General features: G+C 33.8%; 1 protein-coding gene across 7 annotated transcripts; it reads right to left on the bottom strand.

Moving 5' to 3' along the window:
• Positions 1-287: 287 nt before the first annotated feature.
• On the bottom strand, positions 288-25060 carry Irak4 (interleukin 1 receptor associated kinase 4). 7 transcript variants are annotated; one of them, XM_047551193.1, is made up of 13 exons: positions 24982-25029; positions 24020-24733; positions 19172-19341; positions 16927-17072; positions 15938-16120; positions 15174-15334; positions 14270-14334; positions 11577-11691; positions 11049-11158; positions 6108-6291; positions 5240-5302; positions 2490-2648; positions 288-2364 (listed from the first exon to the last, which is right to left on the bottom strand). In XM_047551193.1, the coding sequence occupies exons 3-13, from the start codon at positions 19330-19332 to the stop codon at positions 2329-2331; spliced, it is 1383 nt and encodes a 460-aa protein (XP_047407149.1). In that variant the 5' UTR covers positions 19333-19341; positions 24020-24733; positions 24982-25029; the 3' UTR covers positions 288-2328. The 7 variants fall into 7 exon arrangements, with proteins under 7 accessions (XP_047407149.1, XP_047407147.1, XP_047407148.1 ...); XM_047551191.1 differs by lacking the exon at positions 24020-24733 and having other exon boundaries at positions 24982-25060; XM_047551192.1 differs by lacking the exon at positions 24982-25029 and having other exon boundaries at positions 24020-24973.

The raw sequence follows: 25060 nt of genomic DNA, 5'->3' as shown, positions 1-25060 counted from the left end.
CAATTGAATTATTTTTTGATTTTCAAAATTTATGTAAGGATTAACTTATTTTTTAAGGTTTCATTATTTTTTGGTACTGGGGATTGAACCCAGGAATGCTTTATCACTGCGTTACATCCCCAGTTCTTTTTTTTTTTAATTTTTTCTTTTTTTTTATTTTGAGACAGGATCTCACAAGCTGCTGATGCCTCAAGCTTACAATCCTCCTATCTTAGCCCCCCAAGTGCTAAGATTACAGGTATACACCACTGTACCAGGTTTATTTAAAAACTTTTATATGGTTTTGTCACAGTCCATAATCAGAGCTACATATACATGCTATTTTATATACATGCTTTCATTTCAAGAAATAGTTAAATCTTCAAACTATATTTAAAATTATCAGCTATATTTAAAATAATATAACTATCAACAATTGTATGTCTCAAATTATGTTGGTTCCTGTCGAGATTAATTTGGATGCGGTCTTTTTATTTACTCATTTTTCTTTTTAACCAGCAAATAAATTGCTTATATTTCAGTAAGTTGTGGCAACCACTTACATACTTAATTTATAAAGGCGATTTGAAAGATATTCTATCTTGTGGATGGGGAGGGGGGGTAGGGGGAAAAATGGCAGAATGAATCAAACAACATTGCCCTGTGTAAATTTATGATTACATGAATGGTATGCCTTTACTCCATGTACAGAGAATCAAAATGTATCCCATTTGTTTACAATAAAAAAAAAAGAAAGATATTCTATCTTCATTTCCCAGGACAGCACTTAGGAAGGACTAAATGGTACATAATTTATGTACTATTGTACATATTGTATCATATGTATGTATGATAATTTGCTACAGCTTGCCTTATATGCTCATGTTCTGGGTGTAAAATAAAAGAACTAATGACATAAAAGTTACTGAATGAATGAAAAGTTACTGATACTAGGCATTATATTCATACATAGTCATTTTTCTGTCAGTCAGTTTTCATACTTAAGTAAATTCCTTCCTTCTGTTCATCTAAAGCTATAAAATAGACTTTCAAATAATATAAACCAACTATGAACTTTAAATGTAGAATAAATAGTTAAACATCATTTAACAAATCAATTGGCCACTACTGTAGGAAATCTCTCACTATGATAAAACAAACAAATTTCAAAAGACTAGGGCCTCATGAAATGAAGAATTCAGTGAAAATCAGTACATTACAATCCTAGGGTATACTCATACTCAATTTCTAATTTCCAAACACCCTCGAGCATACGTAGAATCTATAAATATGATGGGATCATCACAGGCAAATCATCCTGAGAGTCTCTCTCTGTGTTCATTTTCTGTTGCTGTATAACAAATTATCATACTCTTAGTGGATTGACACAACCCATTTATTATCTCACAGTTCTACATATCAAAAGTCCGGGTAGCTTGGACAGGTCCACATTCAGTGGAAATCCAGGTGTCAGTTGGGGCATTGTATCATCTGAAGGTTGCAATATTCTTCTAAGTTCTTTCAGGTTGTTGGCAAAATTCAGTTCCATGTGGTTGCACAACTGATGTCCCATTTGTTTCTTGCTGACTAACAGCTCTCATCTGCTAGAGGCTACCCTTTAGTTTTGGCAATATTGCCCTCTTACAACATGGTACTTAGTTCTTTGAGACCCATAGGAGAATCTCTCTTTATTTCCTGAAGAGTTCACCTGATTTGGTTAGACCCATTTAAAACAGGATTCCTTTTATTACTCAAAGTTAGCTGATTAGGGGCCTTAACTGAATCTGTAAAATCCCTTCAACTTTGCCATGTAATATAACCTAATAACAGCCATATCATCAGGGCAGTATCATTAGGGGATATTTAGTTTGTGGCAAATGATTGTTGAAAATAGAATAAAGTGAACACAAGCCTGTAGACATCTGACTATAATAGAATTTTATAATTACATCTATAAACTTTAAATGTTTTTATCACTTCACTATTTACACAGTGCCTGTACATATTCTGCATCAGTTGATTTTCATGACCACCTGTCAGGGAGGCAGAAAAATTCAGTCCATGTTATTAAGGAAAAAAAAATGTTTTTAACTATGTTTGATGATGTTCAAAGTCGATGTCTCAGGGGTTACTATGAATACTGAAGTTGATACTAAGTGGGTAGGGTTAAGTGTTGATGTGGTGGCTTTACTTTTATTTGTTCTATATGTTGGAGGTTCAATGCATGCTTTAGAAACCACTGCATTGCATCATGATGTCTTGTTAACGATAAAGAACATCTAGAAAAAATAGTTTAAAAATGGTTTAGATAACTATATATAAAAATCAGGTGGCCTTTCCTACACAGTTTTAAGAAGCTGTCATCTCTTGCAGCATCTGTTGAACCTTTTAAGAAAAAAGAACAAAAAACTACATTACACAGCTGGTTTGAAACATACACTTAGGAAAAAAATGACAAACCCCATTCCCTTCATTCCCTTTAGTTTTTAAATAGTGTAAAAAATTGGTACCTTCTTAATGTCTGGTCTTTTATTTTTCTTTTCATGAAGACACTGACTAGCAACAGAGTACATAGCTTCAACTGAAGAGGAATTGGTATCATTCATCTTCACATCAATATAATCTTCAATTGTCTTTTCTTCATCTTCAATTTCTTCTTTAATATCTAGCTTAGAGAGTGAGTGTTAAAATTTTGTTAAGAGCTTCAAATACAAGAGAAATAAATTAAATATCAATTTTAATTATTTTAATTAACCTACTTTGTAATAATATGTACTCTCATTTCACTATCTTCTTTTATAATGATTTTAAGAATGGAAGATACACAGAACAAACATTAAATAAGTAATTATTTAGCCCCCCTAAATACTTTTAAACTCTTGCCTTCTAATTTTTGCATTTACATGTGAGTTAATTGCTCATGTGTTCCCATTAGTAGTATTTAATAGGCAGGCAGTGCAGGGTTATGTGCCTCACGATGTGCTTCTGCTAAAGCAAGTCCAACTTCTGGAAGTAGATTCCCCTCCCTGCACCTGAAAAACTTCTCTATAGGTACTTAGATTGTTTTATCAAAGAGAAAAAGGGAAGAGGCAGAAGGGAGAGGCCAGGGTAAAATAAGTATAGGAAATGAATAAGGAAAAGAAGTGTAGGGCTATGGTAGTACAGAGGTAGCCTCCCAAAGCATGTCTGTTTCCTAATTCCTGGAACCTGTGAATGTGACCTTATCTGGAAAAACTACATCTTTGTAGACAGTTAAATATCTTGAAAGGAGGTCATTCTGTATTCTCCAGATGGCCACTAAATCCAATGACAAGTATCTGTATCTGAAACAAAAAGAGGAAGAAAGATATATAGAAGACAATGTAATTATATAGAAGACAATGTAATTACAGAGGCAGAGACTGGAGTGGTAGAGCCATAGGTCAAGAAATGCCATCAGAAGGTGGAGGAGGAAGGGAGGATCCTCCCCTGGATTCTTACGAGGGAACAGCCTTGCTGACACCTTGATTTCAGACATTTGGCCTCCAGAAGTGTGAGAGAATAAATTTCTGTCACTTTAAGTTTTCTAGTTTGTGGTATGTTTTACAGCAGCTCAAGGAAAATAGTACAGAAAAGATTATTTATGAGAAGTAGATTGTAAACATAAGAGAAAACTTTCTAAAAGATGAATTTTGAAAGTGGGCAATGGCAGAATCTAGTGACATAAGGGCTTATTAAAGCATCACACTCTTAGCTATATTTGCATTAAAATCTTATTATTTTATAGTGATACAATATTCAAGCCTTAAGAATAGGTGAAAGAGTATAATCTTCCCTGAAGTTTTATGATGTTCACTATTAAATTATAAAGTATAAAACTTGTGACTAAGAGAGAGATTCTATATTTTTCTGTATTACATCCTCACTTAAGCCAAAGTTGTGAGGCTCTTAATACATTCTGAAGGGGAAAATGTTATAGGTAATAGTACAGAAAATTGAGGCCTTTAGGCAGGTAAGCCTTGCCTAAAAAAAGTATAAGCTGAAAGTTAGTGAAACACAGGGTTCCATCTTTTGCCCTTGGTACCTCTTTTTTCTGCCCTCCTGTACTTTTAATCTATATACTTTGTCTATATAATTCAATCCACACCCAAAACTTTATCTGTGTACTTAAACTACTGGCTCAAAAATAGTATCTCCAATCCAGGATTCTCTATCAACTTCCAATAACTAATTAAACATAATTTTATTTCTCTGATTATGATGAAATTTTACTTTTTAATGTGCCATTTAAAAATTTAAATATTACTAAAACAATAACTTTTGCCACAATGTTCTATAAATGTACTGATATGAAATAGTACATAGCATGCATGTACTACTGCACAATTACATTTCCAATATACCATGAAAAAATTTATGATGTGCATTTTTATAATGGATACTTATAACAATATTATTAACATACAGATACTTTACTTATGGTTTCCACCATATGGCAGCAGATCCTTGAGCAAATAAATCATATCCTTTGATTTTCTAATTCCATCTCCAGGTACATAATCTGGTATATGAATATTTTCTGAATTGGTCATACTGGTTTGTCCCATTAGGATACATAAATCAGTAAAGAATAATATCAGTGTAGGTAAGTATCAAAGTTTAAGAAAAATGTGTACATGATATTACATAATTCCATCAGTCTTTAATTTTATAAAAATTTCAAAATTCTTAAAATTTGTGACAGAGGGGAAAAAAAAAGAGCAGGGCATAATTTTCCCATAGTTTTATTTATCATTCAGTTAACCTACTTATAAATTGTCACTGAAATGTCCAATACATAAAATTACATAATGTTTTTCTATGATAATTTTATAAATAACCTATAATGTAAATAGAGAACTTTACTAGAAAATTCTGTTCTGATACAAATTTAAATGGAGTAATTTCTTTCTGAGCTGGAAAACTGTTAGTAACCACCCTGGAAAGTAAAAAATTAAGGTAAACCGGAGAGGATCTTAGAAATCATTTAGTTTTGTTCTAATTTTAGTCACAAAGAAGGTGGAACAAAGAATATATGTGACTGCACTAGGCTTCACAAATACTTCACGGCAGAGTTGAGAATAGAAATATTTAATGCTCTTGCCATATACCATTATGTATTGCCCATACAAATACTGGTAAAAGAAAATTCCATTTCTAGATGTCAAATTTACCGACATATATATTTAGACTATAAATGCAAAGAGAAGAGAACTAGAAAAAAAATGAATCTTTTAGTTACTAATAACTGAGGTTCACGGTGTTCATCCACAGCTGGAAGTCCAGTTATTATTTCTAGTAAAACCTATGAAGACAAAAAAATCCATTAATATAATACTTAGGATAGCATATAAAAATCAGAAGGAATATGAATCTTGATTATGAAATCTGGTCAATAATTTCTGTACAAAGTATATGGTTTTTAGATATTACAGCAGAAAGAATATGAACCACGGGCATTTCTCATCACATTCCTTCATGGATATCTAGGATCCCACCATGCCTCCCCTGCCCATAAGCAATTCTTTCCTATTGGCAACTTGTAAAAGAATCAGCTCCAATTAACATGTGTTCTGGGAATTCCCAATCCTTTTCCTGTCTTTCAGGTACTTATTCACAAGAATGATTTTATCTGGCTCTCAAGAATCTTATTTTCTAAACACTAGACATATTTTACAACCCCATGCCTTAATGTCATAGTGCAGTGAAGTTAACATTCCACATGTGAAATATATTTGAAAAAAGACTAGATGAAGACATCTCCAACACACTCTCTTACTCAATCTTAATAACTATTAGGAACAGACTACTAGATCAGAAAATGCCAAGAAGAGGGAGACGAAAGTACATATTGTATGACATGATTCATTTTATATACTGATTTAATTTAAGCTCATTCAGTTCACAAGAACAGGTGGCAAAAAAATCATTTATTACAATAATTTTAAAAAACAACTCAAAAATGTTATGCATTGGGAGGTTTTTATAAACTTGCTGATGTAATCGAAGGTTAATACGAATGATTTATATCTTTAAACAAAAAAGCTAAGCAAGAGAGGTATATTAAACTACTCTTTTAATTTCATACTTGTATATTGTATGTAACATACCACACCAAAGCTGTAGACATCAGACTTGGCTGTTATTTCTCCTCGCAAAGCTTCAGGTGCCATATAAGCTGTTGTGCCCACAATTCTGCTAGTCATGACGGTCTGGGCAAACTTCTCAGAAGCCCGTGCGAGTCCAAAGTCTGATATTTTGGCAGTAAAGGCTTCATCTAGTAAGATATTTGCACTGAAAAAATTTAAAATTTGGAGAAAAAATGTTTTTCTTTCCAAGGAAGTCGAACAGTTCCTTAGATAGATGTATGAAAGTATATATGCATACATATATGTACATATATATTTACACTGTTTGCCATTTTATTGTATATATCATAAAAGCCTGAAATTGTATAAATAAGTCTAGGATTCAGATTATAGTCAAAGAGAAAGGGCTGTTTTCCTTATTGTTTCTTGAGGAAAAACATTTAGAAAACTAAAAATGAAACAGAACATTCTATGCTAGTGAGAGATATTTTCATTACTTCAAAAATAAATTTTTACAGGGTGTTTTAGTCAGCTTTTATGCCACTGTGACTAAGAGACCTGACAAAAACAATTTTAGAGGAGAAAAAGTTTATTTGAGGGCTCATGGTTTCAAAGGTCTCAGGCCATAGACAGCCAGCTGCATTCCTTGGGGCTCAAGGTGAGGCTGAACACCATGGCAGTAGAGTGTGGCAAAAGGAAGTGGCTCACAAGATGACCAGAAAGCAGAGAGAAAGAAAGAGACTCCACTCTTCAATACAAAATATATATCCCAAAGCCATGCCCTCAATGGCTCACTTCCTTTGGCCACACCCTACCCACCTTCAGTTACTACTTGGTTAATCCTCATTAGGGGATTAATTCACTGATTGTCTTAAGGCTCTCATAATTCAATCATTTCTTCTCTTAACCTTCTTGCATTGTCTCATACATGAGCTTTCTAGGGACACCTCACATCCAAACCATAACACAGGGTAACTTCCCAGTCTTCCAAAGCACCATTTTATTTTTCTTTGTGTATAGGGGGTTGAATTCAAGGTCTTGAATTCAAGGCCATATACTAGGCAAGTGCTTGCCACTGAGCTATATCCCAGTCTACAAATCACCATTCTAACAAAATTTTTATTTTTTATTGAGATATAATATTTGTGCATCTTCGTGGGGTATTTCATGAGAATTTGATAATATATATAATGTGTAATAATCAAATCAGGGTAATAAGTAGTTGTATTGCTTTATAATCATTTTTATGTGTTGAGAATTTCACACTCTTCTAGTCATTTCAAAATATATCATAGGTATTATTTTAACCTATAGTTACCCTGTGGTACTACAGAAGAACCAGAAGTTATTCCTCCACTGTTTTTTGGTGTCCTATGAACTTTCCTTCTCACCCCTCCTTCCAAGTCTCTAGTGACAATTATTCTATTCTGTTCTTCTATGAGAGATTGACTTATTAGTTTCCACAAATGAGTGAAAACATAGGCTATTTATCTTTCTGTTTCCAGCTTTGAAATAAGTTGAAAGCACCATTCTTAATTCCTTTCCTAACATTACTCAATTTATTTAAAAACAAATTTCCAAAGTATCTCAATTATTTATTACTTTTAACTATTTTTGTACCATCTGGAATCTTGTAAAGGGAAAGATTATAGTTAAAAGGTATTAGTAAATTCATGACATGCATTCATTTATATATTCATATTTTCATTCAATAAAACCTCATTGAGAAAACTTTGTTTTATAGTGTTTAAAGTTGGTGCTGAATATGGGGTGAATCTTAGAATCTTATCTGTGAAAAAAGCATATGAAATTTTTTTTTAAAAACCAGTATTACATGATGAGACTATCAGATACCAAATACTGGGAGAACAATTGTGCCAGAAAGCACCACAGAAAATTCCAAAGAGAAGGTATGCAGTATGCTGTTTTGGAGGATTATTAGAAGTTGATGGTTATATGAAGGAGAGAAAGGTGTATCAGGAAAATGGATTAACATGTACAAAGTAATACAAACATGACAGCATATGGTATACAGAATCATTTTAAAAACTAGTATCCACGGAACATGGAGTGAACTTGAACTTTACCCTCTGAATAACAGGATAGCATCTAAACTTTTCATAGAATGGAACTGATGCTTTCAGAATTGACTTTTAGAACCATAACCTGGCAGTGTTGTAGTGAATAGGTGAGAACTGGTACAGACTTGTTTTAGGTTGACTAGGAAGGTTTGAAATAAAGCCAATAAAAGATAACAAAGATCTAAACAGAGGCAGAACACTGGCTTTGATGAATGGGAAATGCACATTTTCAGACATAGAAATCTGTGACAACAGGATATAGAGAATGAAAAAATTTTAAGTTTGGGAAACTGAATAAAGAGCTACTTCATTTGATTACAAAGGAAATACTTTGTTGGGAGCCCTGAATGAATTAAGGATTTGTTTGAGCCACCTCAAGACAGGAGCCTTGCTCTTCTGAGAACTCTTGGTGAAATCTTACCAATTCCAGACTTCTCAGTTGCTAGAGATACCTGCTCAGAGAAAATTTTGTCTTTTACTGAATTTATTGGTTCAAACAGCCCTAGGTGCAAACACAGCTGCCTGTGGGTGGAAGAGGTATCAGTGCACTCAAACAGCCTTGAGGCATCAGCTGCCTGGAGGAGGAAGAAATACTGCCCAAGTTGATAAGCTCCTAATTGTGCAGTGTTCCCCCCAGCCTCACTTTTGTTTATCTTGTAGAAGTTTCTCTCACAATAAATTGCTTTGATGTGTTTGCATACCAAATAAAGCACACAGAGCCTCACTTTTTGTTAGATATCAAGACCCCACCAGGGCTGATTTACCCACCGAGCCCCACTATTAATCTATTGATTCTTTGTCTGTATTTCTTATATTTCTTATTTCTAAACCCCTCATCGGCCCAAGTTCAGGTAAACTGAGTAAATGTTATGCAGGTCATGATAAAACAGGAAAAAGTCATTTAGTTGAAGGAATAGTTTGATTTCTAAGATAGTTAGAAGCTCCTGTGGGATACTCAGGCAAGGAGTTTTGGTATGGGCACACATTGAAAATACAGGATTGAAGCTGATGATTCTGACTTGAGAGTCACCCAAACTGCCCTTGAACTAAATTGCCAGGTTGCCTTTGAAATTGAAATCCTTCTATCTCAGTCTCCCCAGTAGCTGTGAATATAAGCATACAGCACTGCACCTAGCTCTGCTTCTTTATCTTAAAAGAACCTCAGACACAACATGTACAAAAGAGAATTCATATTTCCATTTTCCCAAACACAACATGCACAAAAGAGAATTCATATTTCCACTTTCCCCAACACCACCCCAACAGGGACCTCTCTTTCTATATAAGTGAATCATGCCACAATGATTCCAGAGTACAATTGTGGATGTCATAATTCCAAGAGTTATTCCTGATACTTTCCTCTCCACATGTCCCCTCTACAACCAAGATATCAGCAAGGTATGCTATCTTACTCTCTCCAATTTGCTCTCTTCTCTTCATGTTAACTGCTATGACCAGGATTTCTGTGATAGGCTACTAACCACCCCTTCTTACAAACTGTTCTCTACACTGAAGTCACAATGATCTTTGCAAAACTTATATGTCACTTTCTTATTATAATTTTCAATAACATCTCACTACACTTTAATAAAACTTAATCACATATAAATCCTTACCTTGGTCTATCAGGTCCTATAGGTTTTATCTCCCTACCTATTTGTTTAATTTTATCTCAACTCTTCCATCCCTTCACTTTCTATACATCTAACTTCATTTATTTCACTCCCTAACTCATTATGCTCCTATATTCTCCCCAACTACTGGTCTTACAAACATGATTCCTTCTGTCTGGATTGTTCTCCCCATCTTCTATAGCTACCTTCAAACTGTCCTTACTTATTTCCTACTCATTTTTTGGATCTCAGATTAAACGCCACTCCACCAGGATGGAGTGGTGTATATATAAATGTACACACACACACATATATCACATATACATACACACACTAATCGTATAATAAATACTATGATTCTATTAATTATTTTGTGATTATTCAATTGATATCAAACTCTATATATGCCAGTTTGCTAAATTGCAATATCTACTGTGCTTAACATATAGCAGGTTAATATTTAACTAGAGAAATATAAATACATATATGGTTTAGATATGAAATATCCCCAAAAGGTTCATGTATTGAAGGTTTGGTCTGCAATAAAGTGATGTTTAGAGGTGGGGATTTTGGAAAATGATTGGATCAGGAGCACTCTGACCTCATTAACTGAACTACTGAGGGATTTGTAGTTAATGGTATTACTGGGGGGGGGGCCTAGTTGGAAGAAGTAGGTCAATGAGGCATGCCTTGGAAGGGGAAGGTATTTCCTGTGACTTCTTCCTCATTCCCTCTCTCTGTTTCCCGCTGCTATGAGGTGAGCAGTTTTGCTCTACCATGCCTCAGGCCCAAAGCAATGGAGCCAGCAGACCATGAACTGAAAACTCTGAAACAGTGAGCCAAAATAAATCTTTCCTTTCTAGTTGTTTATGTTGAGTATTTTGTCACAGTGACACAAAGCTAATATAGTACTTAAGAAGGAAGAAAACCGAAAAGTACTCATGGAGGATGAAGGTGATCCAGAAAATAGCAGTGATACTAAGAAAGAAACTAATTTCCACAGGCAAGTGTTCAAGAAGAACAGAATAACCTACTGTCAAAAAAATAAAGGGAAAAAATCCAAGTAGGATGAATATTAGAAATAGGTCACTGGGTTTGAAATAAAGCAGATTATAGATGTACCCAGTAACAAGAGCTTCCATGAACTGATGGAGACAAGTATCTAATTGCTCCAGGTTAAGAAATACATGTGAATAGTGAATAAACAGAATGAGAACAAGTTATTCTTAAAAGATGGCTTTCTAAAAATTTTTCACAGCTGCATTTACCTTTTAATATCTCTATGAATATGATGGTTTTCATGTAAAAAACCGATGCCATTAGCTGCACCCTGAGCAATCCTGCATCTTGCGTGCCAAGAAAGTGGTGGAGTACCATCCTTATGAAGAAACAAACCAATTAATAAAAAAGGAATAAAAAATCCTTAGAAAATATGTAACTCAAATATTTTTTCTAGGCAACAACTGAAAAACGATATTTTATCACTAAGAATTTAGGACTGTAATTGTTTAAGTTGTTAAAATTATGTCTAAATAAGATCAAATGGGTTAGCATTTCTTATTTGAAGATAAAAATGTATTAGATAATTTCAACATCTAACCTAGACTGGTAATTTTCCATTTTAGGTGATCACCTAAAATTGGCAATCCTAGTTGCTTACACATCAACTGGACACTTTTCATTGAGCAAGAAAAATATTAAGTTTAGTGTGATTTAAATGATCCTACACAAAGTAAATATTAATATTCTAACATAGAAACAGAGAGTCAAACAATCTAATGAACAAAATATCTTACCAAGCAACACAGTCTGTCTAGCAATGAACCATTGGGCATGTAAACATACACTAAGCACAGATCATCGCCATCACTTGAGAAACCAAGCAGTTCTACTAAATTTTCATGTTGACACCTGTGACAAATAATTTTCCATGCAGATCATTATAATAATATTTGTAAATATTCAATTTAGTGTTTTAACAGAAAAGATTAAGAAAATAGTATTATATATGAAACATTATATATCTATGTTTTAATTATATAATTATAATTTTCTATAAATAGTTCTCTCTTCAGAAATACTGACCAACATTAGAAGTTAAACTTCTTTCTTTTTTATAGTGAAAACTCAATAATTTGGCTCATTAGAACTTGTAATAGTTTGGTTAAAGACTAGGCTGATGCCTATATTTGTTCAGTACAATTTTCAATAGCATAAGATTTCAAGAAGTCTGCTGAAACTTTTATAACTCCTCAAGAATTCTCTCACAGACCCAAATACTCTTTCACACACTGATTTACAGACAGGATCTTTAATTGCATCTAAATTATACATTTCTGATCTTTCATCAGATCTGATTGTCTATGTTTTTTTATATATACTTGAGGGGAATAAAACTAAAGAGAATTACAGTATAACAAAACTTCATGGATCTGTGGTTCAGCAGAGAGAAAACAGAGATGAGTTCAAAGTCAAGATGAAAGTCTAACTTTGCCATTTCTTAAATATGTGACCTGAAGCAGGTCAACAATCTCAAAGATACTCAGCTCCTTAATCTTCCAAATGCAGAAAATAGTACTTAACATGTAATACGAATGCTGTGACAATTAAATGAGCAAATATATGAGAGCCTAGAAACATACCTGGCACATAAGTGCTCCATCCAAGTGCTTCCTCACTTTGTTCATTCAAAATGCTTAATAGTTCTAGCGTTTCCTTATATCAAATCAATTACCTCTACTTTCATTAATATTTTGAGAAGTATAAATTAAAACAATAATTGCCCCATTTTCCACCCAATTGACACATTTTAAATATTACTAGTTAACACTTACTGAATTTATTCTATCCATAAGGTACTGTGATGATTCACTTACTTTGTTTTATTTAATCTTCACAACAGGGTAATATTATCCCATTCTATAGATTATAAAACTAATGGATAGAGAGTAAGAAACCTGGTCAAGGTCATTCTTCTAGTAAGATTCAGAGATTGGCACATATTACAAAATAATAATAGTCAATGGTGATTATGTAGCAGTAATACTCAAAATTATGTAATACTGCTAGTAGAAGTAAAATGATCATAATGTGGGGTGAGGGGTATAGCTCAGTGGTACAGCATGTGGTTAGCATGAGTGAGACTCTGGGTTCAATCTCCAGCATCAGAAAAAAATTGAATAAATTATCATTACTTATGTATAAAAAGTCATTTGGACATGTATTTGGGAAGTCTTGAAAAGGTTCATGTTTCTGACCTGGTAAGTCTAGAAATTTATCCTGATGAAATAAGCAAAAAGTACACTTAAATATTTAAATATTTAAAGATCTTTGTGATCTTTAAAGGTGTTTCAATTTGTAATACTGAAGATTAGAAAAAAAATCTAGTAGGGTAATGGTTAGATAAAATATGGTCTTTATAAATGATAGAATGTTGTAAGTAACTTAATTTTTTTAAATTTATTTTTAAAGACATGGGAAAAATGCTACCCACATCATAAAGCAAGTAAATCAAAATATTAGCAATGGTTATCTCTAAGTTATATATTTAAGAGTTTGGTTTTTATTATTTAAAAAAGATTTTTCTATATTTCCCAGATTATCTACTTTGAACAGATTACTTTTACAACTAGAGAATGGAGGTAAGGGTGGGGAGAACAAATTCTCTTTTTTTCAGTGTGCATTATGTTTGCTATATATGAATCAATTTCAGTTTTTAAGTATTTCCTGAGATTAAGCAAATAGAATTGCTAATTTATAGCAATAGGCCTCAGGGATATAATTTGTTAAATCCCATTGAGATTCAAATCCAGAGCTATGGCTCTGGAATTGGACAGATCTGGATTTGAATCCCATCTCTAAGCATTTACCGGCTATGTGATCTTGGGCAAGTTATTGGACACTTCTAATCTTTGTTTTAAAGGGTGGTTGTAACAGTTATTCTGAGAATTAAATGAGTCAAGATAAATAAAGTATGTAGCACAGAACCTGACATATTATATACACTCAAATATCAATCAGTATAAGTAATAAATACATTTCTGATTTGTTTCTCCTACCTTTCTTGATGATATCAACAATTTCCCAGCATTCTGGGTCAAAGTCTTCTAAACATCTTTGCATACAATACTTCCCTGGTTACTTTATGACTATTATCTAAGGGTCTATTATTCTATAAAGTTTTTTTTTTAAAGTATCTCTATAACTGATCTCTCATGAGTTTTGGGTACAGAAAACTTAATAATGGAAAACTGCTGAAATTCCATGCAACTTTGTCATGATTTAAAATACTAACTGCTGTTTAATCTACAAGCATATGAATGTATGCAGTCATAGAATTGAGTTGATAGCACTTGTCTACACCCTAAACTTTGATTTTATATGTACATTTGCAAATATCCTTAGCTCATAGTACACTTTGGTAGAAACCAGCTTCCTTGTAACTTGTCTGGTTCTTTTCCCCTATATCACATCAACAACTAATACTTACTTTGCCATTACTTTTATTTCTTGATCAAATTGTTTTTTCAATTCTTCAGTACTAATGTCAACCATCTGAAAAAATAATATGCAACATAATACAATACCATCACCCGTGACTTTTAAAGATGGGGCAGCTCAAGTGATACCTGGCTGATCTGCTTCCTATAAAATAATAAGGGATACTATTTTCCTTATTTTATAGAACAACTGATATATAGAAATACTAGCGATTTGTTCAAGGTCCATAAGTCTCCCTATGTAACTGTGGGAACAAAATGAAATAATATGAGACTTAACTGCATAGAAATTTTGAAAAACATTCTGTGTGACAGAAAACAAGCAAATTTGAAGGCAAAAAGAAAATATTTGCAACATATATGACAAAGAGTGAACATGTTATAAACATATGCAATTTATTGATATTTTTAGGATACAACAGATTTTAGAATATAACAAATCAATAAGTAAAGGGTGAATATCTCAATAGAAATGGGAACAAAGGACACAGATAAGAAAATTTTAGTCTTTTTTCTTGACATATTTTCTAAACTGTATTTTTAAATAAGTAATACAAATAAATATATAAATTTTCTTAATATCTTATCATTTTTATCTTAATTAGCCATGAGGTACTATGTGGAGCAGAGCTTATCAACTTTATTTTGCAAATATCTCAAAATTATACGTATGATCATATGTATGTGTGCACAATTGCATTTTTCTAGGTATGGGGTCCATTTCTTTCAATCAATTTTTATATGTTAAGGACTACCAGCTTAGGAAGGCATTCATCAGAAGAAAATACATGGTGAAATAATATATTTCCTAAAGATTAACTTAAAGCTTGTTATATCACACACTAGGAAGCAACTACTCCTTTCAATCTTTTTATTCCTCAAAACATTACTTACAGTTGCAAGCTTCTTCACCGCCACAGGTGTGTTGTTCACATAGCCTTTATATACAACTCCAAATCCTCCCTCTCCCATTTTATTGCCACCAACAGAAATGGGCCGTTCATCAAAATCATTTGTGACATTCTTCAATTCATAAAATGAAAAACTATGAAAACCTATGTCAATAAAATAAGGAAAAAGTGATTAAATTTAAAGGAAATTGGTTTTAATAATTTTGATATTTTCTCAGCTTAAGATTTTATATATATGCAGATACAAAAGAAGATGGGACAGATGGGATGGGGTAAAACCCATATTTAAAATACAAATCATAAACTTTATTATGAGAATTATGTTTAGTGATCCTACCAACCAAATATTCTAGTTACCTACCCAAAGTCAAATCACATAATTTCTTTAAAAAAAAAAGTCCCTTGCAAGTTATGTAAATTTTACTTATTTTTTTCCTAGTTTCTATGTTTTTGTCTGTGTGTTTGTGTGTGGTACCAGTACTCAAACTTCATGTGTGCTAGCACTCTACCTCTGAGCTAAATTGCCAACCTACCACTTTATATGTTGTTTTCCACAACTTACTCTAATCACTGATACTTATTGATGCAACGAAGACAGTACTTTTAATAAATTAAGAGGAAAAAACCACGAAAAAGCTATTGCCAGTGTGCCTTTGTTAAACAAACGAAAGGAGAGATTTATTTTAAAACAGTGATTGTCACCATTACAAATTTACTAGTAGAGAGAGCATGTAAAATGTTACTTACGTGTATCACTAACTTCTAAACTTATATTTTCTGGAGTTGAAGAGTCAGGTAGCATATGATTTTGTTCAAGATTCTGCACAGGTATCATAGATGTCCTGTCTTTTTCATAGAAAGGCATCTGTTTCTGCTGAACTACTGTAGCTTCTATAGATGGTACAGTATGAACAGTTTTGGGAACAGCATCTTCAAAATGGAATAAGAAACAAGTTGTCCTTACATAAGAAGTGTTTGTAAAAAAGTTCAACTAGGAACTCAGTTCATTTAACAACATGCCAGTTTCCTATAGGTTGGTCCTATATTTTGACAGCATACATAAGAAGCTACCTAGTAAGAACTTGTCAGTCATAATAAAGATTGGTAGAGAAAGGCAGTGTTTAAAAAAGTGGTTCACATGCCACCTACACCAGAGCAGGTGTAACACTTGTACACTGAAGTACTTGTTTAAGAACACAGACCTTGAATCTAACTCCAGAAGTTCTAAGTAGATCTGGAAAAAGACCTCCTTGTTCAACAAGAACCCCAGGTGACTCTTATGCACAATAAAGATTAAGAACCAGTGATATAAATGGCACTGAAGGGAGAAAAGTAAGGTTATAAGGAAGATAACTAGATACTAACACACCACAATGCAAATGTGAGGTAATCATAATTATAGAGGGTCATCAGGGTAGAATTTGAAGGTAGAAAAAGCAGGAGATCAAAAGAATAATTTTTTATAGTCTACACAAGATGTCTAAAGTCTCTCTAAACTTCCCACTGGCACAGAACTATCTAATTTTAATGGCTGAGATCAGACTCACTTTAGCAGCAGTAGAAAGTGTCCTATGTTTGCTTGTTAAAGAGTTGGGGAGAGCTCCAAGAATGAAAGGCACTCTTAAGTGTAAGGTTCATTTAATATGAGAAAAAAAAGTAAAAGTAAAAGTAAGTTTTCATTTCTGCCATTTGTCTTTTTACCCTAATTGTTGACACCCTGGTCACACTCAGTTTACCTGGAAGCAAAAGACTTGCAGGAGCAAAAAACTCATTTTGAACCAAAAGATCCACAAGATCACCAACTGTGCAATTTGTGGTACCCCAGTCAAACAGTAATTCACAAGTGGGACTTTTTCCAGTTTGAAGTAATGCTTCAAATCTCCTTAAAAGCAAGTAACAAAGAAACAAATTAGGATATAATTTGAGTTCATATGAAAATAGGAATTAATCTCCTCTGCCCTTGTCTTGGTGACAGAATCTCCCATAAAATTAAAAGAAAGGGAGAGCAGGAGAACGAGCAAGCATTATAAGCCAGGATGGAAAGGCAGGAGAAAAGATGCAGAAGACAGTGATAATAAAAGTTAACATTTACTGAGTACTTACTAAGTGGGCTACAGGATGCACATACATGAACTTGTTTAAGGATACTTTGATTACCATTTTAATTTACTAATGAGAAAGCCAGAGTTGGACAGGTAGAGTAATCAGTCCAAGGCCACACAGCCAATAAGATACATCCAAGTTGAGATCCAAATTCAGATTTCTTTTCACAGAAGGATGTGCTTTTAACCTACTAAGCTATATTACTTTCTAAATGACTTATTAACTTTGCTATTTGATTTTTTAAAATAAATCAGACCCATTACTTAAACAAATAGAATACACATACATTTAGGAAATTACTAAATACATTTAGTTCAATTTTAACTATATTTAATATTTAATTAAATTTAAAGAAAAATAGATCCTTTTTTCATTCATTGCTTTAAAATTAAAAATTAGTTTCATGAAGTAACATTTAAAAACTTAATTAAATTGCTTTTTCTGTTTTTCCTCCAAATATTTTATTTGGAAAATTTCAAACTTAGAGAAAAGTTGAAAGAATAATGCAATGACCAACCATTTACCTACCCTTCATCTAGAGTCACCAATTGCTAACATTTTGCTACATCTGTACTCTTGCCATACTGTTTTTCAATCTCTCTGGGCATGAGGGTTTTTGGAATATAAGACAGATGTCTTGTAGAATGTCTCACAGTCCAGATTTACCTGACAACTTTCTCATGATTAAAGTCAGGTTACAATTTTTGGTAAGAGCACTATATACGTGACAACATACCCTCCCCACTGTAGCATACTTGGAAGTACAAAATGCCATTTTCTGTCATTACTGGTGACACTAAGTTTGATCACTTGTTTAAGGAAGAGTGCTTCTGATTTCTTCATGATAAAAGTAACTGTTCCCTTCTTAATTTGAGGGTAATATATGGAAATCTTGTGTACGTCCTGTTCATCAACAACCTTTATCTTATGCTTTTAAGTTCACTGATGAACAAATTAACATTAGCAGTTGTAAACTGGTAACTTTCTAATTCTGTCATATTTAAATCATTATTTCCTGGCATTATTCTGTAAAGGAGAGCTTTCTTCCTATCCTCTTGCTCCAATTATCAAGTTTTGAATAGTAATATATTAATGAACTATCTTTAAAAAATAGCTTTCAAGTTTTAAACTTGTGACTCTCCCAAGTGATACAGGATTCTTACCCTTCATATGAGCAAATATTTCCTGGAAGAACTAATACAGGTATCAAGGCTTTAGATTCTTTGCCAGGTTAATGGTGAAAATCAAAAATAGATTTCCTCTTGTTTTCAAAGACAGATTTTGACATAGGTCTTAACTATAGTGACTGATAAAAATAAACATATTTTACACTAAATCAAACAAAAATGAGTAGAAACAAAGTATGGAAATCATGTGAAGATAGTATTGAAAAATTTTGGGTATGATCTAGAAATTACATTTGTAGATATGTATACTTACAAGTAACAGCCTTAAAATCAATTTAAAAAACTGCTAAAATACATTGGTAAGTGTGCCTTAGAGATTCACACACTTACAAGTTTAAACTCCAGAATTCTGCTAGAGAGTCTTACATCATTATTATGTTCCTTCAGTCTGAAAATTAAAAGGGTAAGACAGTGAACTGTTCTTGGTTTGACAGAGAACTAGAGCAAAGATGAGAATCTTGATTCTAACTCAAAAACTTATTTTCAAGATCACAATATTAGCCCAGCTGACATGTTGGAGAATGAAGCAAAAATTGCAAAAGGAAAAGAAAAAACCAAAAAGAGGTAACTTAGTACCCACAGTAGAAAGGTTCACTTTCTATACTTCGATGAGACAGTTTTTCTACTTACTAATCATTCTTGTACATTTGTGATGTACAAATTTAAAAAGAAAAAGAATTTTATATGTTACCTTATGTGAAACTGATTGTATCTATCATCACCAGATGGTTTTTTAATAGCTACAGCTAATTTCTTCCATCCTTCTTGAGGATCAATAAAATCTGACAACTTTCTAATTAGGCCAACATTGAGGCAGCGCACATATGTTGATGGTGTTATGGGTTTGTTCATCTTCTATTCCTGAAATGTGAAAAAATTCTCATTAAAATTTTACAGTAGTTTTGGAGGTGACATCTGTGAGCTCATATATCTTACTTTGCAATAATGCATGAAATGTTGGCAACTGATCATAATACAACAAAGCAACACTCCAAAGTCAACTAGTTGATGTCCTATAAGAAATTCAAATTGAAATGCATTTGTCAAGTTGTCCTCTGGTTTTGCCTTATTTTTCCACCTATAAATATCAATAAAAATTGAAGGGCTTTTTTCTGATACTGATATTTGAAAGTGAGATTTATACAATGCAGCAAAAAGTTTAACTTTATCAGAAAAATTCCTGTGAGCATGTTTGGGAATTGAATCTATTTACCATTCCATTTAAAAGATGATTTTCTCTATCAGTACTTAACTATTAAAATATATGCAATACTGTTTGGTAAAAGTCAAAAGTAAATATACTGAAATAATTTTATGGCATTAAAAGATGTGATTCAGATGGTTGTGGTGGCACTTGCTTGTAATCCTAGTGACTCAGGACACTGAGATGAGGAGTACAAATTCAAGGACAAGCTTGGCAACTTAGAACAGCAGGAGGGAGGCCACCCTGGGCAACTTACTGAGATCCTGTCTCAAAATAAAAAAAAATTAAAAGGGTTGAGGATGTTGCTCAGTGGTGTAGTACCCCTGGGTTCAATCCCCAGGACCACATACATACCAACACACACACACAAAAGATATGGTTCATTCACCTACTTTGTTAGTAAAAATAATTGACAGAAGAATATCTGTTTGTCTTGATTAATTGACCCCTTCATTCTCCTGCATCCCCCAGTACTGAGGATTGAAGCCAGTGACACTTTATATCACTGAGCTATATCCCTGGTTCTTTTTATTGTTTCACTTTGAGACAGGGTGTCCATAAGTTTCTGATACTGACCTCCAACTTAGAATCCTCCTGCCTCAACGTACCCTAATGGCTGGGCTTGCAAGCCAGCACTACCAAGCTGGATCCCCTTCACGTGTTACGAGTCCCTGAGATCTGCCTTACCACAATTCATTCCCTACTAAGCCAAAATATGTGGTTTGCTATTTCAACTTTTCTCCAAACAGAACCTTTATTTCCTCAATCCCCTTTTTCTTCTATTACTTCACTCTGAAGAGCTGAAGCCAGAAAGAAGTCTCATGAGCTTACTCGTCTACCAGAGCTGTACAATACAGCTGTAGAGAACTAGATAATGGAACAGACTGGTGTGAACACATATTTACGATAACTCCCTTTCAACTGGGCTTTCAATGTTGGTATGAATCTTTCACTTTTCTTTTCTCATTGTCCTTAGTGACTATTTCATATTTTTACCTCTCTATGTGGTTTTTACTTTTCTCCATGTCCCTCATTCTTAGTAGGTGGTGATCTTTCCTTCCAATTAATCAAGACAAACAGGTATTCTTCTGTCAATTATTTTTGATTCCCTCTTTTTCTGTTCTTGAAAATACAAAACAACATTATTTCCAGAGTAAAAAACACATTCATAGGGTACAAAATTCAAAAACTAGAGTAGAAAGCAAAGTCTCTCTATCATAGGCTTCCAGGTCAGTACTCACTTCTTCTCTTTGTCCTCCCTTGACTACCATATCTAAATAGGTTACCTGCCCTCTACCTAGTTATCTTTCCTCAGTACATATATTTAGTTGTTACTTGTTTACTATCTGTCTGCCTCATTAGACTTTAAGCTTCATGAGTTTGGGGACCAAGCTGATTTTATTCATTAATATATACCTAGTGACTTGCATATTGTAGATATTGGTGTTCTGTGCATATATTAGGAATGAACAAATTTATTGCTGATTACCTTACTAGGTAAATAATGTATTTCATTTAATCCTTTAAGTAACTAAGACAATTTTGTCACTTTTTTGTGGGTTGGTACTGGGAATTGAACTCAGGGGCACTTGACCACTGAGCCACATCCACAGCCCTATTTTATATTTTATTTAGAGACAAGGTCTTTAAATGAAGTTGCCTATTAGCAATATATAGAATGGGAAGGAATAAAATAAAAGAACTTTAAAAAGTACTTGATAAGTTATGGAGGCAAAAACCAAAAATCAGGACAGTACCATATTAGATTTCTAGAATGGGGATTGGTTGGGCCCATTCTAAAAATCTAGAGAGGCAAATAAATACTAATAGGTATGTAAGATTTGGAAACCCAAAGGTCACTGGTGACTTAAGAACAGTTATAGTGAACAGTGAATGAGTGGTAAAAATAGATTTTCTAAGATGTATATCTATGAAGGGAAGAAGAGAAACAGGGGAAGGGAGTGGAAGGAAAAGAAGCTTCGATGTGGAATCTGAAATTGTTATCAATGAACACTGCACATTAAAACCCACTAACTCAATGAATCTTTTACCCATATGTGATTTGGACCTTAGAGACTTCCTGAAAGATTTTCAGGGACCCTTCCTCACGCTTTGAGAACTGCTGGTTTAATAGTTTAAGGCTTAAGCTGGTTGTTGATACAAATGAAATAGTGAATAGAGTATAGATGAAAAGGTCAGTGGTGAGCAGAAGGAAATCTCTTCCTATGATTCTAGAAAGAGAGAAGTAGAGAGAGAGAGTTCCCACACAATGTCATTTTCTCTATGAAGTAGGACAGAGGTCATCTAGGGCTAGGTAAAGTAAAATTCCAAGCACCTTAAAAGCCATCTGGTAAATGACAACTAGCCCTCTGAGTCCAACTCAGAAGGTAGTATTGGCTTTCCCTGAAAATAAAATCTTTTGCTCCAAAATGTCACCTGGTCATTCCAATATAAAATAATTATTATATTTTATTGTTTGTGTTTCTGTCTTCCCTGCTAGAGTATTCTTCTGGGTAGGGATTCAACCAAATTTACTTTAGCAGCTACAGAAAACATTTGTGTTGAATGAAAGGCTGATTTTTTTAAATTAAGAAAACCCATCTACTTATAGATTATACAATTTTCAAGTTATTTTTCCTTATATATCCAGATTTCTCTCTGTAAGAAATATGTGACCGACAAAGCTAGAAAGGTAGAAATGCTTAATAATCCCAAACATTACAGCTAAAATGCAGGGAATTGAGAACTAAAACAGCCTATCTCAGGGTCAGGAATAAATTCTGTAGCTTTTCTGCATCCAGATTTCTAGCAGAGGTGATGGTATAGGGACACCAGGAAAAGCAAGGCCTTTCAACAACTCCTCCACAGCTAAATGCCCAGAAGTTCTACATTTCAGAATTTAAAATTTTACTTTAAACACATTTTTATACCACCCCAACCACATATTTGGAAGAACATAAACTAAAATATTAACAGTGGTTATCTCTTGATGATTATTTTTTTTCTATTTAAAAAAATTTTTTTATTTAGTTTTTAATTTTTTACAGACTGCATTTTGATTCATTGTACACAAATGGGGTACATCATTTCGTTTCTATGGTTGTACACAATGTAGATTCATACCATTCGTGTAATCATACATGTACATAGAGTAATGATGTTTGTTTCATTCCACCATTTTTCATACCTCCCTCCCTCTCATTTCCTTCTACATATTCTAAAGTGATTTTATTTTCATTTTGCTTTTATGGCTTTTTGATAATTAAAAAAAATGCAGAAAAACTAAGAAAGTGTCATCTTTTTTGAACTTAAGATTTACTTTGGTATACTCTGGATTAATAGAAGTGGTACAGGATATATTGCTTAAAAGTGAATAAATAAATATTTTCATGATTATTTTCTCATATAACTAATTTTAATGGTAAAGAAAAACCATTCATATTTTCAAATAAGACAATGTGGACATATATATAAGGTGAGGTGGCAATATGCTAAAATTGGTGTCTGTGTGTGAAATTCAAATGCCTTTCCATTCATATGCCCATTCTCAAACAGAAAAAGTACTGGGTCCCAAACAGACTTCAAATCGTTTTTGTTAAATGAATTAATATAATTTAAGACTGTGATAAGAGGAAGAGAATGTATTACAGGTTGGGGGAAGATGGGCTTTGGGGTTGCATGGCTCTGGGAATAATTATTGACTGACAGAATTTATTACACAACATATTGCTTTTAAATCTAATGTGCAGAATTATATTTAAGCTCAATTTTCAGAATAGTGGTGAGGGGCTCTTGGTAGGGTACAAAAATAGATCTGAGAATATAGCTGCCAGTAGATGCTGGCACTCTTATTTGATCAAGCATAGTACTTTTTAATATATTTGTAACCCTTATAAAATACATTATTTGCTCTTATGTGTTCTTACCAAAATATGCCAGATAGTCATTAATGTTTATTTTTAAAAACTTCAATATCATCGCTATATACAAAAGCTGATACCTTCTAGAAATATGAAATTCTACAGGGCAGCCTTTTTCAAACTGGGATATGTGGTGGTGTACTGTAAATAAACATATCTTTCTCAAATACTGACTTAACTTTATCATAAGTAATTTAAAAAGCTTGGGGTATATTTAAAAACATATAATATCATTCATTCATCAAATATTTACTGAGAGTCTTTTTGTGCTGGAAAGCTCCTGGAAACAAAACTCTAGGGAAATTTAGGAGTGAAAATTAAGAATGAACTGAAACTTATTCTAATAGAGAAGTCAGGCAACAAGCAAATGAATGAAGGACACAGAAGCAGGAAGAGACAAATTAGGAGAGTGTACCAACGATCTCATGGGAAATGCTGGCGATTGGACTAGTGGGTAGAGCAGAAAAGGTGCAGAAGTCCCAGGATACTGTGTATATTCTGAGGAAGAGCCAGCAGAATCTTGTGTGTTGATGAGGGGAGCGAGAAGATGGCACCAAAACTTTTGAACTTGAACAAGTTTCCTGACATGTACTGAAATGAAGACTGTGAAACAGCAAGTTTGACCTGGAAGATCTGAAGTCGGTTTGGACAGGTAGAAATCAAACTTCCAATGAATGTTTAGAACGAAAACAGAAGAATAAAAGTCTGAACTTCCCAACAGACTTCTACAAGGATTACTCCCAGAAAGAGAAAAAGGCAGATTTTAAAATCCTCTGCTTTTAAAGTGCCTAGGGCAGGCAGGTTTTTGATGCACCATTAGCACTGTTTCTATTCTCAAAGGCTAAAAATACTTTCTCAGGGTTTGCTTTTCATTCTTTTGTCTCCTCTTTTGCTTCCGAGTCGTCAGGTATGCTCCAAGTCTGGTAATGTATTTATCTGACCCTACAATGCCTCTCCACTTTCTCACTGGAATCTTGAAGGCCAGAGAAACGAGCCGATTAGAATCCCGTGGAGGCTACGACTACTTCCCACGCCACGAGCATCTCCGTGGGTGCTGACTTTAACTTCCTGGTTCTGAGGAAGACAAATTTCCTCTGATAAACCGGCTCGGGAACACACTCCCTGGAAGCTGAGAAACTTGAGGTTAGGTCTGAGCCGACAAAAGGCTGGGTGCCGCCCCTCCATGCCTCAGGTTCATCCTCTGGTTTGACGAACTTTTTGATCCCCTGGGACCCACCAAGTCGAAGAAAGCTGTCCATGCAGCCTACTTCCTAACTTTTTTGACTTTGATGGTAAGGCGATTTGAGTGAGCAAAGAGACCGAGGCGTGGACCTCACACAACCTTCCATGGAGACACACAGGCGGGGAATCCCTTACCTGCCTGGGACTCAGGTACGAGGCGCTGAACCCGCACAGCCAAGCCCAGCGAGCAGCTGAACGCCAGCGCACCCGGAAG

This window comes from Sciurus carolinensis, chromosome 4 (genome assembly GCF_902686445.1).
Source record: "Sciurus carolinensis chromosome 4, mSciCar1.2, whole genome shotgun sequence".
Lineage (NCBI taxonomy): Eukaryota > Metazoa > Chordata > Mammalia > Rodentia > Sciuridae > Sciurus > Sciurus carolinensis.
This window is presented reverse-complemented; position numbering and strand designations above follow the sequence as displayed.